Raw genomic sequence first — 19,418 nt, 5'->3', positions numbered from 1 at the left:
GAGTGATATCAAGTTTGGGTCTGAGGACCACTGGAGGGGTCACTCAGGAGCGCAGCAGATGGCTGTCCGGCCCTGAAATGTCCACGTCTCTAAGAAGCTCAGCAATATGCAGTGTGCTGTGGTAAACAAACACTGAGATAATCAAGCAGCAACAGCTACACCAAGGCCCCCCACATTCCGCTCACTTCTTCCCAATTATAATCACCCCTCTACCACTTCCCACTCCCAACAGAAGAACAGGAAGCAAAGCCTTAGAGGACCATTATAACACTTTAGTAAAAGAGAAAATTCTTAAGGACCAAGATATTCAACAATTGGGAACTAGTTAATGCTATACATCAAATGCAAACACTATGCATCCTGTAAAAGGAGTAGGGAAGAATTCTCATCAGAGAGAGTAATGATACAATGTTTTAAAAAAGTACATTACAGTATGTATAATATAATCCCGTATCATTACAGGAAAAGTGGAAGAGATATAGACATGTGTTTGAATTTGCATAGAAAAAAATCCAGAAAATCAAGGTGCTAAAAGTGGTTCCCAAGGGAGACCAGGACAGAGGTGTTTTAATTTTTTAATGCTACTTAAAATAAACCCAATGCAGACATTGATGAAAAATAATGAAAAAGGCAGACAAGCAAGGAAGAATGCAACCTCAGTGGGGAATGAGTCAATCACATGTACTTCTGTTTCTTCAGTGAATTCATGATTCCTTACACATTTATTTAAAGTCAGACATGAACTCAGTGCTCTCAAACCAAAGCAGCCTCGTTCTGCTTTGAGTGGTTTTCTCATTGATGTTTGATACAACAATGAATAAGGGAGTGTTTGTTTATCTGGGGGCATAATGAAGATGTGAATGGGGTGGGGGCAAAAATCTGGCCAATCAAAATGAACTCCGGCTCAAAACTTTTCAGCATCCCTGATTACGAAGTGAAAGACTGATATTCCAGAGAGACCTGCCATTGGAGAAGAACAGGGGAAAAGGAAGTAAAAAAGACCGGAGTTCTAATCCTGCTTCTGTCTCTTGGTAGCTGTATGGCTTTGGGCATTGACTGCTGTGAGCTGCAGGTCCCTCGTCAGTCATCGAGTAGAAGAGTCTCCTGACCTCCTGGTAGTGCTGCGAGAACTCAGGGAGAAACTATAAGCATTCAGCATGGCCCCTCCAGGCTCTACACCTGCAGTGTAGGTGGTTCACAGTACTCAAATTTGATTACATAAAGAGGAAAGAAAAGTACAAGGAACTATTTCAGTGAATCTTGATTAACAGGAATGTTCAAAGAATCCATCCAGTTGACTGACTTCTCTAAATGAAAGAATACTGGCCAGAGAAGAAAACAAAAGCTATGCACATTGTCAGTGGGGACAAACAAAACTCAGAGTTATCTAGGATTCACGTTCCACCTACTTCCCAAAAGGATCAGAGGCAGATTATAGTAAAAGTCATATCCTCAGTAGACTCATTTAAATAAGAATCTAAGAATCAGAGGAGTGTAAAGAGGGTAGGGTCCGAGCTGAGATCTGCTGCAATTGAAAATAAAATTTAGCTCTGGGCATCCAGGGTTAAGGCAAAAAAGCAAACCTGCAGACTATCACCAGGCAAAGGAAGAATCATGATCAATCAGGAAAGGGAAATTTTCCTAGAACTAAATTTAAAATTTTATAATCAGAAACTCATCCTAGGAACTTATGCTTCTGATTCCTGCCTACCTCCCAAACTCCTAACACAAGCTTTAGGGTGTTATTTTCCTCTTCACAGCTCTGCCAATTCCCAGCTGTGTGACCCAGACCCAAAGCCTCACCTCTGTGAATCTCAGTTTCCTCACCCTTAAAAGGGAATGATGCTCCTACCTTTATGAAAAGGAAGGAAGGAACATTTGCTAGCATTAATGGTGTGCTTGTTAAACATCAAAAGCTTTGTGTACAGTATCTCACTGAAATCTCCCAGTAATCATAAAAGGCAAGTCCTGTAAATATTTTATAGATGAGCTCTCTGAGATTCAGAGAGGTGGAGACAGTTGCCATTGTCACACAGCTAAAAAGCAGAAGAGCCAGAACTCAATTTCATGCTTTTGTGACACCAAGGCACAAATTTACCATTATACTTTTCCACTTTCCCCGCATATGTCGAACACCTAACAGCTCCTGGCAGATAGTAGGTGCTCAACAGATTAGTTCCCTTCCTCACTCCTTCCTCCTAAAGTAAAACTATATATATCTAGAAAATTAAAAGTTCACTGAAATATTAGTATCTTATATTTATATAACTTCTTTCCTCTACGGAAATCATACTAATTAATCTATTTTCTCTACTGATCCCACCAAATCTCTATGTATCTTTACATATTATTTCACTTATCTTACAAATAAGGAAGGAGAAGACAGCAAGTCGCTAGGGTGGCGTACCCAGAGTCATATGGAAGTCACTGCCAAAATCAAATAGAAACCTTGGTCCTCTTTACGTCTGAATCAACATTTATCCTCTCACACGACACAGCCTCCATAATAAAGAACAGATCATTCATTTTTTATCTGGAAACCTACCAAATGTATAATTCAGTAAGGGGCCTCATGACCTTACCACCTTGTCAAAGGGAAGAAAGTATATAAAAAATGAGGTTTGCAGAAGCAGACGGTTTTGGTCCGTCAACTTTCTCTTGGATTACGCCCAGTAACCAACATAAAATAATGTAAAATATAATGTAACAGATCTCCAAGTCTTTGGAAGTTCAAGTTAAACTCACTGATCCTTCAAACTTAGATACAATGCACAAGGGCAATCATTAAGTCCTGTGGGGCTGCAGAGGTGCATATTATGTCAACTAGATCTTTGAAAGAAAAATATGGTACACAATCGGGCCACTCTAAGAAGAATCCGAGTCAGCAATGAGTATTTAGCAGCATAAACTCAAGCATCACAGAATTTTGAGCTCCAGAAAGAACCTGCAGGCCACTGAGAACAACTCCTTCATCTGGTATATGAGGAAACCAAGGCTCAGGGAGGTTAAGCGGCTTTTCCAAGATTTCACAGAGACTGGAGAGCAAGAACTAAAAAATAAACCTGCTGACTACTATCCATTCCACTTCCAAGTCTTGCTTCTAATGTCCATGAATACACTTAGGACTTTCCAGAATTTCTCATCTATACAGAGAGCACTGGAGAAAGAGCCTGTACTCTGGTAACAGAAAAACAGGATTCAAATCCTGACTGCCACCTACCAGCCATGGGATCTTGGGCAAGCCCCTTAATTCTCTGAATTTCAATCTTTTCATCTATAAACTGTGGGTAATAGCAAATTCCACAAGTCAGCTGCAGGTACTATAAACAACGAGCCTGGCACAGCCTGCGCCACAGTCACGACGGCAAACATCAGGTCTGTACACCCTCAAGCACCCGGCACAGAGCCTGGCACATGATACACTTGTAGAAAATCTACTGAGCAAATCAACAAACTAACCAAGCAAACAGGTTCTTGACTTGAATCCAGGCCTACCTGGTTCTTAAACATGAGGTTATATTGTTCCCAATTCATATGATTTCAAAGCAGAGTGTTAATTCTGACTTATAGATACCAAGAACACAATGGAATAAGACGGCCATTTTCCGGCCACGAGGCAGGAAAACTTCAGTTGGGAAAGTTCCTTAACTCTCAGTGTTGGGATTAATTACTGTTGCCAGCATGGGTGCATCATGAGGCTTTGGAATCAACTAAACTTGGGTTTAGGTCCCAGCTTTAGCATAAGCTGTGTGACCTCAGAGATATTACTTACCTCTCTGAGCCTAGATTTCTATACTTGGAAAATCCCAACTTGACAGGGATTGTGTGACAAATGAGGCGATATATGTAAAGGATTACATGGTGATGTGTGGCGCGAAAAAGACTCTTGACTAGTGTTACACTCCACTTTCCTTTTAGTTATTTGGAAGCTTCATTCATTCATTTCACTTTGGTCTTTGCTCAAATGTCACTTCCTTCCTGAACTTTCCTGTCTACAATAAAACCCCTAGCTCTCTCTATCCCCTCTTTCTGCTTAGTTTTCTTCACAGTCCTTAACATCACGTGACATTACATTATGTATTTATTTGTTTTTCTATTTGCTGTGCCTGCTCAACTATAAGGTAAGCCCCAGAAGGACAGGGGCTTTTTGTTAGCTTTGTTTATAGTTATATCTCAACAAGTAGGAAAGTGCCTGGCGGGGGCTGGCCCCATGGCAGAGTGGTTAAGTTCACACACTCCGCCTCAGTGGCCCATGGTTTCACTGGTTCGGATCCTGGGCGTGGACATGGGACTGCTCATCAGGCCATGTTGAAGCGGCATCCCACATGCCACAACTAGAAGGACCCACAACTAAAATATACAACTAGGTACTGGGGGAATTGGGGGAGAAAAAGCAAAAAAAAAAAAGGAAAGTGCCTGGCATGTAGTTAGTGTTTTATTAATATTTGTTGAATGACTGATTGAACTAATCCAACACTTATTTGGAACTTGCTATATGTGAGGCACTGCGTAGGAATAAAGACATAAAGATAATTAAGAAATGAGACTGCAGAAGGAGAAACTAATTCTACCTGCAATGGAAGTTGGGAAGATTTCTGTCTCACTTAGACTACTGCAGGCACCTCCTGACTATTCTCCTCGTGTCTGCTCTGTCCCTCCACACCCCATTTGTTACTCATCTGCCAGAGAGACCCCTTAAAAGTCAATATCAGATCAGGTCACTCCTCTGCTTAAATTCCTCCAGCAGCTTCCCATTACAATTAGAACTAAACCCAAACTCCTCACCAGGCAAGGAAAACCATTAGCCTCCACTCATCAGCCCAACCCTCTCCTACACTTTCTCCCTCCTTCACTGAGTTTCAGACACACTGCCTTTCTCTCTCAAACATGCCAAGGTCTCATCATTTCTTTCCTTTTTGAATTTAAAAATAAACATTCATTCTTATTCATTTAAAACTGTAAGTTCTATTCTGTTCTTATGCTTAAAATTCTTCAACAAGCAAGGACTAATGTAAAACCAGCTCTTCAAGAAACATGGGTTAGAGATTACAAGCATCAAGGTCTTTTCTGACGCAGGGCCTTTGTGCTTGCTGACTGTTCACTGTGCCTGGAAAGCTCTTCCCCCAGGCTCGTGCTTCCTCATCATTCAGCCCTCAGCAAAAATGTTACCTCCTTAAAGAGTCCTTTCATGCTAAAGTTGTCCCTGCCACCAGCACCCTCAACCAGTCACTCTCTATTGGATCCCACCGCCCTTTCTTTCTTCATAGCATTTTGTTATCTGGAATGATTTTATGTATTTATGTGTCCTATCTTCTCGACCAGAATGTAAACTACAGGAGGACAAGGACTTTGCCAGGTTTACTGCTGCATCTCCAGCCCCTAGTACAGAGTAGGTACTCAATAAATATTTCTGAATCAGTAAAGTGGATCTTAAAAGATGTCAGAGTTTGCCAAGATAAGAGGTACAGGTAAGGCATGCTACTGGCCTAACAGTACCATTGGGTGTTAGTTTCCTTCAAAGGACAACTGCCCCACTGCATCAAAATATGTGAATTTCAGCCAAACTTACTTGGGAATGGGTACCCGAATTAGTGTCCCTTCTACTTCTGGGTTCAGATTCATTCCACTTTCTCTTATAGCCTTGATAGCTGCAGCTGTACACTGAAAACCAGATCAAAAGGTAAACAGAATTAGTAAATAATTATTACCAGATGTAAGCCCTCTGTCGATAACTGGCAACCCATCTTGGCAGAACATGGAAACATTTAGTTCTGTTACCAGTAAGATCAGGAAGTTACATTGGTGTAGAGTGCTTTGATCAAGCTGAATAGCAAACTATGTCCACTCCTGGTACCAGTGTACTGCGGGAGGAAAAAAAGCAAAGAGAAGGAAAAAATAAAAGAAAACAGCTCTGCTTCTTTGAAAAGATTTCAATGGTTTGAGGCAACACAGATCAAAACCACAATAAATCCTCAAGGGAGGGGGGCTGGTCTGTGCAAAGATTGGTGTAAAGACAGATGAAAGATTTTATACATTAAAAATTCCAGTTGACATTTTACACTCAAAATATACCAGTGCCGATTTGGAATAAGTAAATAAATTTAACTCATTCGCATCTACACTCACTTACGTTTTGGAAGGAGGAATGAGTCTCTGCTGGCGTGTGCTCCAGGAAAGGTAGTACAGTGTACTAGTTAAAAGCATGGGCTTTAGAGTCAGAAGGCTCTCAGTTCAAATCCCTACTTTGCTAGCCATGTGACCCTGGGCAACAAGCTTGACTTCTTTGAGCTCCCATGTCGTAATCTGACACCATGTGGTACCTATACCTCAGAGAGGATTAAATGAGATAACATGACCAATGCATCTTGCTCTGTCCTGGCACATGGTAACACCCAGGCAAGGGGTGTTATCATGTAAATTTATTACATAAAGGTAAGAATGCACAAACCCGCAAAACAAGACTGAGCTGAAGTCATCACTTAGCCGATGCACTGTTGTCCTGCCTGACATCTTCCAGGGTCTTCTCTGACACAGTCCTGTTTGCCAGGCAGCACAGAGTACATTGATTTCCCAAAGTGCCTCACCTCAAGCAACACTGTAACCACACCTGGTATACAATCCTGAAGGATAAGGATAAAAGAAAGGAGCGCGGAAGAGAGAAACTTTCACTGGCATAACAATGTGGAATTCATAAAACAAGGCCTCTGACATTTTCAAAAGAATTTTAGGTTTGACCAGAGCCAGCCCACATCACTGAGATTCACGGGGCCAATTCTTGGCCTTGAGCTCCTCCCTGAACTTTCTGGTTTAAATTAATGAGGTTTGTTGCACACCTATTTTACTTGTTTTGTTTTGTGAGGGAGTGCCTAAAAAGCTTATCCTTTCCTTTTTTAAATTACTTTAACTCTACAAGGACATGAAGCGTTACCATTAAGGTCAAAGAACAAACTGGAACTTATACATGCAGATGAATCATCGCCTTGGGAGACTGCAGACCCACTGCTTAAAACAGTAAATCCCTAAAACTGTCCCTCTGACCACAGACTATTGGAGCTGGAAGGGATCTCTCACATAACCAAGTACAGTACCTCCCTTATGTAGACAGGGACCTATAAGGTCACATCTCTAAGCACAGACAAGGTCTTCCCTGAGAGCCAAGAGCAGTGGAGGGAGGGCCTCACCCACCCTGCTTCCAGTTACTGGCAGAGTTAGGAGACTCTAGGCTCCTCAACTCTCTGACGAATGATGTTATTTTGTCTATATTTTCTTTCAGATCCACTAGCTCAAAGTATTCAGAAATTGTGGCAGAAGGGATCTGATTTTTTTAACATAGCTAAAAATAATTTGGAATTAGGTCTGGTGTATAAAGGGTATGGCCAAGGTAAATAAAAGAGGTGGATAAAGAAATGAAATTTTCCTGTGCAAAAGAACTGCCATCTTCCTTAATACAATGAAACGCAGATTTCTAAAGCATCTCCACTTTGAAGGGGTGGCCTGATTTGAAGTCCCCCAGTCGTCCTCTTCTGAAGCACCTCACTGAATGACTGATAACTCACTGCTCACCATGCCTCCCTTGCCCAGTCTGTCCCAAAAGTCTCCATACGATCTTCCCTTGTAGGCAGGGGAGCACCCACTGCCGCTACCAAGCGGGGCTGGAACTTTGTCTCGATATTTACATCTTCCCAGTACAAGGTTAATGCCGGGTACATGGTAAGTGCTCGGTAAAAGCTTGATGAATGAGTATACTAATGAAGTGGCTCAGATCTGTTACAAAAATTCACCTCCTTACTCTATGTACATAATCCCCAAAACTTATTTTATACTTTACTTATTCAATGTCCTTTCATAAGCAGAAAAATGAAAATCAAGAGAGGTTTCATTTTGCAAAGAAACCTGCTAAAAGAGGAAGTTCTTCTAAAATATCCTAAATATGTATATTTTAATTTGATGTGGTAGGATACAGGGTATTAGTCATTTTCCCAACATGATTTCTGAACTACTCATGGTTCAGCCAAAAAGGCATGTATTTCTATCAATTTCCATCTCTTATCTTAGCCTTTATCCCCTCACTGAGGGATGCTCACTAGTACCCCAGAGTAAATAAGGCTGTTTTCAGAAGGCAACACTGACAACTGCTTGTGGCTGATGGAAGTACTGTGTTGAGAAAGATCAGAGACTCCACCTGGGGGCAGGCAGGAAAAAGTGCTGTGATCAATTAGCAATGTCTGCTATGGCTATTCTTTAGCTAATCTATGCTAAAGGACAAAAGATGATAAAACTTTTGTACACAAGTGAACAAGTCCTTGGCAATTTGGGTTCAAGTCCACTTGGTTAGGGCCATTTCAATTACTGGCCTTCCATTTTCTTTAGAGCCCAATGAGTCCCTAGAACGTAAGCTCCATGAAAGCAAAGACCTTGTCTGTCTTAATCATTAATGAATTCCAGCACCTCAAATAAAAACTAATAACTTGCAGGGACTCAAAAAAAGCTATGTTGAATTAATGAATGGTAAAAGGAGCACAGGCTTTAGTGTCAAACAGCTGTATGTTCAAATCTTGGCTCTATCACAATAGTTGAACCTAGAAGAGATATTTTATTTCTCTGGGCCTCAGTTTCCTTGTCTAAAAAATGGACTAAATAATGCTTAATTTTAGAGAGTACCTGTGTTGATCACGTGAAACAAAACATGAGAAAGTAGTGCCTGGCAACACAGTAGACACTCAATACACATTAGCTTTCTCCCTTCCACAAGTGTAATAATGGAGCCTGCAGAATTTTTTTTCATTTGCCTTGTTCAAATCATGCTGTGGTTTTTACTCCCTTCTTTTCTTTCCCATCATTAACTCTAGCTGCAGGCAAGTTTATGGAAGGCAGCAACCGTGTGTCTCATTTATCAAGCAGGACACATGTTAAACAAATGCAACACAGTTTTCTGTCTTCAATGCATTTGAAAAGATTATGCATGTAAATCTGTGTCGTGTCACTACAGCATGACACAGAAATGCTCGGGTTTGGAAAGAAAGCCAAGTGCATGTGAAACAGAAAGGAATTACATAAACACAGAGAGGATTAGCTCAGCATTTTGAAGCTATGAACCTGGGTACTCTATGGACAGCTTCTAAACCGGAGGAAGGAAATGTTTAGTTAGAGCTCTTTGTTTAATATATACACCAGATGAGATAAAGGAATTCAAAAGACAATGTAACTCACACTTCCTCACCCTGTCCTTGTAAAGAACCTCTCTACTGAGATGCGTGTAAAGGTTTTTTCCAAAACCCATAGAATTTCAACTTGGAGAAAGAGTAAAGATGCTTTGGTTGAAAATGAAGATATACTCCAACTTCCTGAGAAAAAATTAAGCTGTTAATACCTCCTCCTGCCTCATAAGATGCTCTGGTGGCCAATCAGGTACTTCTTCTGTGAATGCCATTTGCCATTTAATAACAGAAGTGGCTGGCTCTGAAAAGCAATCTGCCTGATGAGGCCTTCAAGCTGTGTAATTAGGAGGCTATTCCCTAAATTGGCCCGCAGTGCCTGTGGGATTAGATGAATAAGGTGGAGAGGCCTCAGCAGTTCAGAGGGAGCCAGAAAGGGAAAGAGTTAATAGTTCCCTTTTCGTCCATTTCTCTGCTCCTCAGTAACACCAGGAATGAGTGCCCCGCTTCCACCAACCTAATGACAGGTATTCATCCATTTGAGGAAAATTTACTGAGTGCTCCCATGTGCCAGGTACTGCGTTAGGTGCTGGACACAATGAAAAAATTAGATATGATTTCTACAGTCCAAGGTTACAATCTAGTGAAAGTGAGATGGAAAATAAAGATATAAATAAATGTATAATTATTAATGACAAGTGCAATGAAGAAAAAGAACTGTGCTGTATAAGAGATCAGTGTGATGGAATAATTTAGATTGGGTAGATTAGGGAAGACTTCCCTGAGAAAGTCACATTTAAGCTGTGATCCAAAATATGAGTGGCAATTAGTCAGGCAAGAGTGTTCCTGGCAAAGGGAACAGCATATGCAAAGGCCCGGAGGATGCAAATGGTGTGGTGTGTTTGAGAAACTGAAAGGCCAACATGGCTAGAGCAGTATGCAAGAATGACAGTGACATGAGACTGGAGAGACTGGAGAGACAGGCAGGGGCAATATCATGCAAAGCCTTCTAGGCCACAATAATCTTTCTCTTAAAGATTACTTGAATTCACTGATAAATTTAAAGCATGGGAATGACATGATCCAACATATATTTTTAAAAGTTCACTCTGGCCGTAGTATGGAGAATGAAATGGGAGTGGGGAGGAATAGTCCCCCACAAGTGTGCATGGTACACTAGCTACAAGAGCCCTCTAATTTGAAACAATCTGTTCATAGCAAGAGCTTTCCCTTACTCATCTCTCTAACCTAGTTTGTCAAATCCAGCAGGTTCAACTTTGATCTGTGTCTTTGGGATAGAACTCCAAAATAGACAATCAGAACAGGAAAGGACTTCAGATTCCTTCACCTCATATTAACAGATGAGGAAATGGATGTCAAAGAGCTCACTGGCAGTAGAGATGGGACCAGACTCCAGGTTCTCTAGGACTCCCAATCCAGGTCAATTCCTACTAGACCAATAAGGAAAAGCCCATTTATCTTCCTCAACTAGACTGGAAACCATTGTCTCAAGGTTGCAATGATCTAATGCAACCCATCTTCCAGGCCTGGAAGCACTGTGCTCTGTGCAGTATTCTGCAACGGTCAGTCCAGTTTGAAAGGAATGTGAATTCTTGGAGGGTCTGCTCCAAATGCAAATGAAGAGGGCAAAAACTGGTGGCCCACAGTTTTAATACCTCCTCCTGCCCCATAAGGTGCTCTGTGCAAATATGGCCCATTAATACATTCTGTCTCATGGTCTTAAAAAAAAGTGAATTACGTATCAACGTTTAACAAAGATCTTACATAAAAATGGGGATCACTGGCTTCTTCTGGAAATAAAAATCATTATCTGGCAACACTGATTACCAGGCCTACATTTCTGCCTGGCAATGATCAGTAGGAGCTGGGCAGAGGCTGCTCCCTTCAGACAGGGCACAGGCCTTGCAGTTTACCACAGCCCCCTCCACGTTGGCCAAGTGCCCATCACTGCATTGCCACTATTGTTTTTCTTAGATGGGGCCTATTTCAGTATTCAAATTACTTGCCTGGCCTTTACGGTGTTTGAGTTTTAACACAACAGGAATTTAGAAACAGGAAGAGAGCTTTTCCTTATCCTTAAGTTCCCTTTACTATGCCTTCTCTCCTGTTACATCCCAAGCTGGAGGGAATACTTCCTCCTGACTCGACCCAGCCTCCTCCATTCCAAAAGAGACCATGGAGAGGAACCCTTTCAGCAAAGCCACCTTACCTCTGGGAAACTGGCCATATTCACCAAAATCAGCTGTGGCGACTTCATGGAGATCTGGCCAATCTGGTTTAAAGCAAGCTTCCCATCAGCAGTTACCACAGTGATGTGATCAAGGGATCCTAAAAGAAAAATTAAAGGGTCTTTTATTCTTCCTGGAAATAGAACAAAGAATCCTAAAGTTCATATGGGGCAACAAAAAATCCTGAATAGCTAAGTAATCCTGAGAAAAAACAACAAAGCTGGAGGCATCACAATCCCTGACTTCAAAATAGACTACAAAGCTATAGTAATCAAAACAGCATGGTACTGGTACAGAAACAGGCACACAGATCAACAGAACAGAAGTGAAAGCCCACAAATAAAACCACACATCTACAGATAGCTAATCTTCAACAAAAGAGCTAAGCACATATAATGGAGAAAGGAAAGTCTCTTCAATAAATTGTGTTGGTAAAAATGGACAGCCACATGCAAAAGAATGAAAGTAGACCATTATTTTTGCCATACACAAAAATTAACTCAAAATGGATCAAAGACTTGAAGATAAGACCAGAAATCATAAAATACAGGCAGCAGAAAATAATAGGCAGTACACTCTTTGACAGCAGTCTTAGAAGGATCTTTTTGAATACCATGTCTACTCAGACAGGGAAACAAAAGAAAAAATAAACAAGTGGGGCTTCATCAGACTAAACAGCTTCTGCAAGGCAAACGAAACCAGGAACAAAACAAAAAGATAACCCACCAACTGGGAGAAAATCTTTGCAAATCATATATCCAACAAGGGGTTAATCTCCAAAATATGTAAAGGAATTCACACAACTCAACGACCAAAAACCAAACAACCCAATCAAAAAATGGGCAGAGGACATGAACAGACATTTTTCCAAAGAAGATATACAGATAGCCAATAGGCACATGAAAAGATGTTCAACATCACAATCATCAAGGAAATGCAAGTAAAAACTACACTAAGATGCCATCTGACACCCATTAGAATGTCTATAATCACCAAGACAAAAAATAACAAATATTCGAGAGGATGTGGAGAAAAGGGAACACTCACACACTACTGATGGGAATGCAAACTAGTGCAGCTACTATGGAAAAGAGTATAGAGATTTCTCAAAAAATCAAAAATAGAAATACCATACAACCCAGCTATGCCACTACTGGGTATCTATCCTAAAAACCCGAAATCAGCAATTCCAAGAGTCCCATGCACCCCTATGTTCATCGCATTATTTTTTTTTTTTAAGATTTTATTTTTTTTCCTTTTTCTCCCCAAAGCCCCCTGGTACATAGCTGTATATTCTTCGTTGTGGGTCCTTCTAGTTGTGGCATGTGGGACGCTGCCTGAGCGTGGTTTGATGAGCAGTGCCATGTCTGCGCCCAGGATTCAAACCAACGAAACACTGCGCCGCCTGCAGTGGAGCGCATGAACTTAATCACTCGGCCACGGGGCCAGCCCCCATCGCAGCGTTATTTACAATAGCCAAGACGTGGAACCAACCTAAGTGCCCAGCAACTGATGATTGGATAAAGAAGATATGGTATATATACACAATGGAATACTACTCAGCCATAAAAAAGGACAAAATCGTCCCATTCGCAACAACATGGATGGACCTTGAGGGTATTATGTTAAGCGAAATAAGCCAGACAGAGAAAGACGAACTCTGTATGACTCCACTCATAGGTGGAAGTTAACATATAGACAAGGAGAACTGATCGGTGGTTACCAGGGGAAAGGGGAGGGTGGGGGGAGGGCACAGAGGGTGAAGTGGTGTACCCACAACATGACTAACAACAATGTACAACTGAAATTTCACAAGGTTGTAAACTATCATAATCTTAATAAAAAATTTTTAAAAAAATCTTTAAATAAATAAAAATTATAGGGTCTTAGAATTCAGAGAGACCTGAGTAGACCCACATCTAAGTCCCTCTCTAATTCAGATTCAACTAATATTTAGGGATCCCTCATCAGTGTGGCAAGACCATTCAAGGGGCTTTCATAGAAGTGTCATGTGATGGCAAGGGCTTTGAAATGTTGGCAGAACTAAGTTGGAATTCTTCACCAGCCATTAGGGTGGCTTTGCAGGGACCTGAGTGGTTTCCTGTGACACAGAACTTTTCGAGCTAAAACTGGAAAGAGTTGGTCACCTGTCCAGCAACTTTGCCATTTACTATGAAACTTCAGGCAAGTTACTTATCTTCTCTGTAACTTGGTTTCCAACTCAGTCAAAAAAAAGAACTACGTTACAGGATTATGGCTAAATATAAACAATCAAGAAACAAGAGGCACCAAAAAATAAGCATAAAAAAAGTACTTCCTATTAGCATTTTCAGTTCTTACAACTACCCTGGTAACATTCTATTACTATCTCCACTTCACACGTGAGAAAACGAGACTTGGGGAGGTTTAATGGGCTAAGATCATAGAGCTAAGGAAAGAAAAAGCAATCAAGAGCCAAGCCCCAAATTCAGGTGTGTTTAATTCTGATTCCAATCAAGCCTCTTTCCCATACACCAGTGGAACTCAAATTTGGCTGTGTGAAGAATCACCAGGGAGCTCTTTTATTTAGATGCCTGGACCCCACCCCCAGAGATCCTGATGCTGTAGGGGCTCAGGAGCGTACGATTTTGAGGGAGTCTGCAATTTTTTTTAAGATCACTACATGATTCTGACACGTAGCCAAGTTTAGAACTATTCCCTAATATCACCTTGATTCTGGGTGTAGATCCCTTTTAGAAAGAACAAACAAACAAAAACACCAACTATTAACATTTCATTGTTATGTTGGATCTCATCTCCATCCACATCTGAATTCTGGAAAACCCTGGGCAAAATTTTCAGAAACCCAAGAAGGCAAGCAAATAAAGCCACAGTTACAGATGGAAAACGGGCATTATTCAAACTCCTTGACTTCCTATGCAAACAAGAACTAGAAGAAAAACCTTACCATTGACAGTAGGAACCACTCCAGGATGGTTCACACTGAGACACAAAGAGAAAGTGGTGGGGAGTGGGTCTCTGACACAAATTGGGAGTTGTCCAAGCAAGCTAATATTGCAAAAATGCAGTATCATGCTATGGCCCAAAGATCTGATTTGAAGTACTCAACCAGATTCAATGTCACGACAAGACAGAACGTCGTCGACATCACTGGCTTCAATCTGTAAAAGTTCAGGAGGCATAATGGTGAAAGTCTCCATGATTCTGAAGACCAACGACCTGGGTTCAAATACTAACTCTGCCACCTCCTGATTGTGTGACTCTGGGCAGATCCCTTCAACCTTTTGGGTGTCTATTTCCTGATCTCCAAATGGGGCATAAAAATTGTACTTATCTCATAGGGTTGTTATGAGAATTAAACGAAACAGTTTATGGAAAGCACTTATGACTGTGTCCTGGCATATACAAGTGCCCAACAAATGTTAACTATTATTATTATTTCTTGACTTTCTCCTATGTCTTAACCAAACTAACTGACTTACACTTTCACCAATACAGTCTCTTCTTTCTTGCCTCAGGACCATTAGTGTATATTTTTCTCTCTACTGAGAACATCCTTCTCTGCTCAGATAACTCCTGCTCATTCTTTAACACTCAGCTATAACAGCATCTAATCTCAGAAATCTTGTCCGATCTCCTAGACTGGATTACAAACCACCTTCTGAGCTTCCAAGCATCCTATGCACGTTTCTGTAATAATGATAACGGTAACTAGTATTTGTTGAACACATCCTATGAGCAAGACACTGTGCTGAACGCTTTCTATGATTTACTTGCTTTCACTATCACAATAACCCTCTGAGATAATTCCACCATTTCACAGACGAGGAAACCAAGGTACAGATAGTAACCTGCCCAAGGTCACAAGAGATCTTAATAAAGGGGCCAGAATTCACACCCAAGTCTGACCAACTCCAAAGCCACAGTCTTCACCACTCTGCTTTGCTATATGGTTTTATACACATTGCTTTACTTGTCTGTTCCTTCACATTAGGCTGTAGGTTCTTGGAAGGTGGGGACAATGTCTCTTCTCTCTGTATCTACAACACCTATTAATCAGCACAGAATAAGTACTCAATAATGCTGTGATGAATAAATGAATGTATGGATGGATGGATGAAGGAGAGAGAAGTCAAGAACAAACAAATGAATAAACTCGTATCTCAGACAACTATTAAAAGTAATCAACAATCTTGGAAATAGAAATTGCTGGTAGACAGACGAAGGTGTAAGAGGAAAAGTGCCTGCTGGTTCACATAGTAATGAAAGATGATATGGAAGAATCTGGCAAAAAAAGACTGTTTCACCCAGTTTCCTCCTGGCCTCAGTTCTACATAGAACATTACAGAAAAACTACACTGAAAAGAAAGCAGCAAAGAGGAAATACCAACGGGAGGCCTTTTGAAAATAGATCTTAATTCAGCCTTCCCGATTTGCCATAAGACCCTTTGCCCAGAAGTCCCAATATGGGCTTTTCAGTATGCAGTTGCGGTGGTTCCCATTCCCTAAATCCATATCGACATAATGCATCAAATCCTTTTCCCTCAATCTGTCCCCAGCGAGAATCTCCCTCAGCCTCATTCCTGCCCCTCATTTTCTCAGAGGTTAACATTTAACAAATTACACTCCCAACCTTTTTCCAGGCCCATCATCTTTTTAAGTTCAACAAGAGTGGAGCTTGCTGGCTAATTTTAAGTATCACATTTCTCCCTGAGCTCCTCTCAAACTGCGCTCTGGTTTCGGCTGCAGAATGTTAACAGGCCAGAAAGCACAGGGGAGACAAAGCACTTTATCAGTTTCATACCTAAAATAATAAGCAAGTTTAAAATAAACAGTTGGGAGAGATTGAATGGCATGCTCTACTGTCAGCAAAGGCAGAAATGCCCCAGTCTAAAGGTTGACAAATGACGAAATGGTTTTCTGGCTTCACATTGGACCTCGTCTCTGAACTCAGTAAGTTTCTGCTGGTATTTATAAATGCAGCTGTATATTTTCCACTTGGTTTTCTTAAGAACAAGTTCATGAAACATCTTCTAGTTTCCTTATGAACTATCTCAACCAAGATGTGAGTGGGAGCAGTCCAAGCTCCCAGAGATACCTTCAGAGGGGGTCCCAGGCTTGACTCTAGGATGATGACAATTTCCAAAAGGCCAATTTAACAGCAATTGGACTTTTCCTGCCTGCCTGCACCATTAGCTGACAACTCACTTCTTCCATCACATCTGCAAACAGTTCTCCTAGACAGTTCTGACATTTCCCACTTAGAAAAGCCACTTTCAGGAAGTTATTAACCCAAACGGAATCTTCCTGGTCAAGCTCAGAGGTAGGAAATGTCTCAGGTGGGCATGTTTGCAGCCACTTGGTTTCCAGTAATAGATAACCATGGCCAAATAGTGCAAATTGGAAAAATCAGACCAAAGATGTCAGTTACTGAGAGACTAAATACCTAGAAAGTGTTTATAGTACAGTCATAATGTAACTCCCACCTTTTGAGAGTGTAATTCCATGAAAGCAAAGACCATGCCTGTTTTTGTTCACCATTGTGTACCAGCACAATGCAGTTCATAGCAGGCAAATATTCGCTGAATGGATAAATAAATGTTGTGTTAAGTATGTACCAGGCACTGAGCTAGAACCATTACATATGTTACCTCACTTATTTTAACACCCATCCCAAAGCTATAAGATAGGAAGTAGACACAGAAACTGAGGACCATAAAAGTAAAGGAACAGCCCATGGGTACCAGTTAGTAAGTGACAAAGCTAGGAGTAAAATTCAGATCTGCCAAAGCCATGCTTTTTTCACTACACCCTTCTCAGAAACATTGGTTCAGTCACTAACCTGGTGAGGTCCTTATATTGACAGTCTTATTGAAATTATCCTTGAGTGCTTCCATCACAGACTTCATTTCTTCATCCACCTCTTCCAAGCTGATTATATCCTCAACCAAGGCAGTGTTAAGATTCACTCTAGTTTGGGACTGTCCTTTCCCTTTGGCTAGAAAGTCAACATTCAGTGAATAAAAGAACAGCAGCATAAACAAAGACAATAAACAATTAGTGAATAAGTACCTACTATGTACAGGGCAAAATGCCAAGTGCAGAAAGTTATAGAACATTATCACTGCCCTAAAAAAGAGCCTACATTTACTGAGTATCAACTATGTACCCAGCATTGTGCTAAACACTTTCCCAGATATTAGTGAAGGCACAGGCTTTATAATGGGTGAAAATCCTGGCTATGATGGATACCAGTTTTATGACCTTGGGCAAGTTACTCTACTTTTCTGAGTCTCGGGATCCTTACCTGTAAAACAGGGATAATATCTATATTGCCACGTTGCTACAAGGATACCAATTAAGTAACTCAAATATCTAAAACATCATTATCCACATGGTGGGCACTCCATAAGTGAATTATTTGCTTATTTTTCAGAAAAAATAAACAGGAGATGAGAAAGATAAAGTGACTTGTTGAATATCACAAGGTCATGAAACAGTAAAGCCAAGATTTGGTCCCAGCTCTGCCTAATTTTAAATCCATGAACTTTCCGTTAGACTGTATCCATAAAATCTAATTGGAGACACAGGAAATATATTAATTCATTTTAAAATGAATACTAAGACAAGGATATGCAATGTATCTGATGGCTGGTACAGACAAAAGAGACAACAGTTGTTTAGAAACATTAAACACCACCAATGGTAGCAAGAATGGCTTGTATTTTAGAAAATCAACAGCACTGGGAGCTGAGTGAAGTTCTATTTTATGTCTAAACCATCATGGCAATTTTTCATATACATTCTATAATGTGCATATATAAATCACTCCCATGAATAATACAGATATTCTTGCATTTCTTTATGGAGGGTGGGGGAAGGAGAAAAAGAACAAAAATATTTAAATAATATTATCCTACACTTGTTTATTTATTCAACAAACATTTATTGAGATTCATTCATAAAAATTTTATTGAACATCTACAAGAAGATCCTGTGCTATCTGTATAGCATATTATAATTTGTAAGGCAATTTCAAGTACATTCTTCTATTAGATATTCAAAGTAGCTCTCTGAGGCAGGATAATAGAGATTGCTATTGTCCCCATTGTACAGATGAGAAATCTGAGGCACAGCCTTTAAACGTTTTGCCCATGGGGCCGGCCCAGTGACGGAGCAGTTAAGTGCGCAATTTCACTTCTCGGCCGCCCAGGGCTCGCCAGTTGGTATCCTGGGTGCAGACATGGCACCGCTTGGCAAAAGCCATACTGTGGTAGGCATCCCATGTATAAAGTAGAGGAAGATGGGCATGGATGTTAGCTCAGGGCCAGTCTTCCTCAGCAAAAAGAAGAGGATTGGCAGTAGCTAGCTCAGGACTAATCTTCCTCAAAAAAAGAAAATGTTTTGCCCAATGTAGCCAACCAGTAAGCAGCAGAGTAATTTTTTTTTAAACATTTATTTGCTTGTGTTACCATCACGCTTGAAACCTCACTGCTCTTAAGTTGACAGGCTACTGGCTTAACATTTTCAGAACTGATCAAAAATGTGAATCTTCAGATTTAGAAATACTAGGTCCAAACAGGATAATAACAGTAAATTCATACTTAGACATCTTGTGAATGCAGAAAACCAAGGACAAAAGTTATCCACAAAGGATCAAAATTTAGAATAAGAGCACACTTTCCATACTTTCCGAAAGCAAGAATAGAAGCTAGAAACAAGGGAAATAATATCTGCAACTTTGGACTTTGTAAACCAAGTATGCATGTTAAAAATTTTAAGTTATGCTCATCAATATCAGAATGGATAAAAAGTAGTAGGGAGCCAGTTCCATGGCTGAGTGGTTAAGTTTGTGCACTCTGCTTTGATGGCCCAGGGTCCGTCGGTTTGGATCCTGGGCACGGACCTACACGCTGCTCACCAACTATATACTATATCTATACTATACTATATACACTATATATATATACACTATATATATACACACTATATATACATACTATATATACTATAT

At 40.6% G+C, this 19,418-nt stretch overlaps 1 protein-coding gene across 6 annotated transcripts in view; it reads right to left on the bottom strand.

Annotated features, from left to right (window-relative positions):
- Positions 1-19,418, bottom strand: part of MRRF (mitochondrial ribosome recycling factor) — a 55,358-nt gene that overhangs the window by 24,641 nt on the left and 11,299 nt on the right. For 5 of the 6 annotated variants that reach the window (XM_046666061.1, XM_046666080.1, XM_046666088.1 and 2 more), the window contains exons 3-5: positions 17,247-17,402; positions 11,386-11,504; positions 5,570-5,661 (exon numbers count right to left, since the gene is read on the bottom strand). In XM_046666061.1, coding sequence (XP_046522017.1) covers positions 5,570-5,661; positions 11,386-11,504; positions 17,247-17,402 — 367 coding nt within the window. The remainder of the gene's footprint in view (positions 1-5,569; positions 5,662-11,385; positions 11,505-17,246; positions 17,403-19,418) is intronic. The other variant, XM_046666070.1, reaches the window with a different exon arrangement.

Source organism: Equus quagga, chromosome 1 (genome assembly GCF_021613505.1).
Source record: "Equus quagga isolate Etosha38 chromosome 1, UCLA_HA_Equagga_1.0, whole genome shotgun sequence".
In the NCBI taxonomy this organism is placed as follows: domain Eukaryota; kingdom Metazoa; phylum Chordata; class Mammalia; order Perissodactyla; family Equidae; genus Equus; species Equus quagga.
Note: the sequence above shows the minus strand (reverse complement) of the source record. Positions and strands in the feature narration are given on the sequence as shown.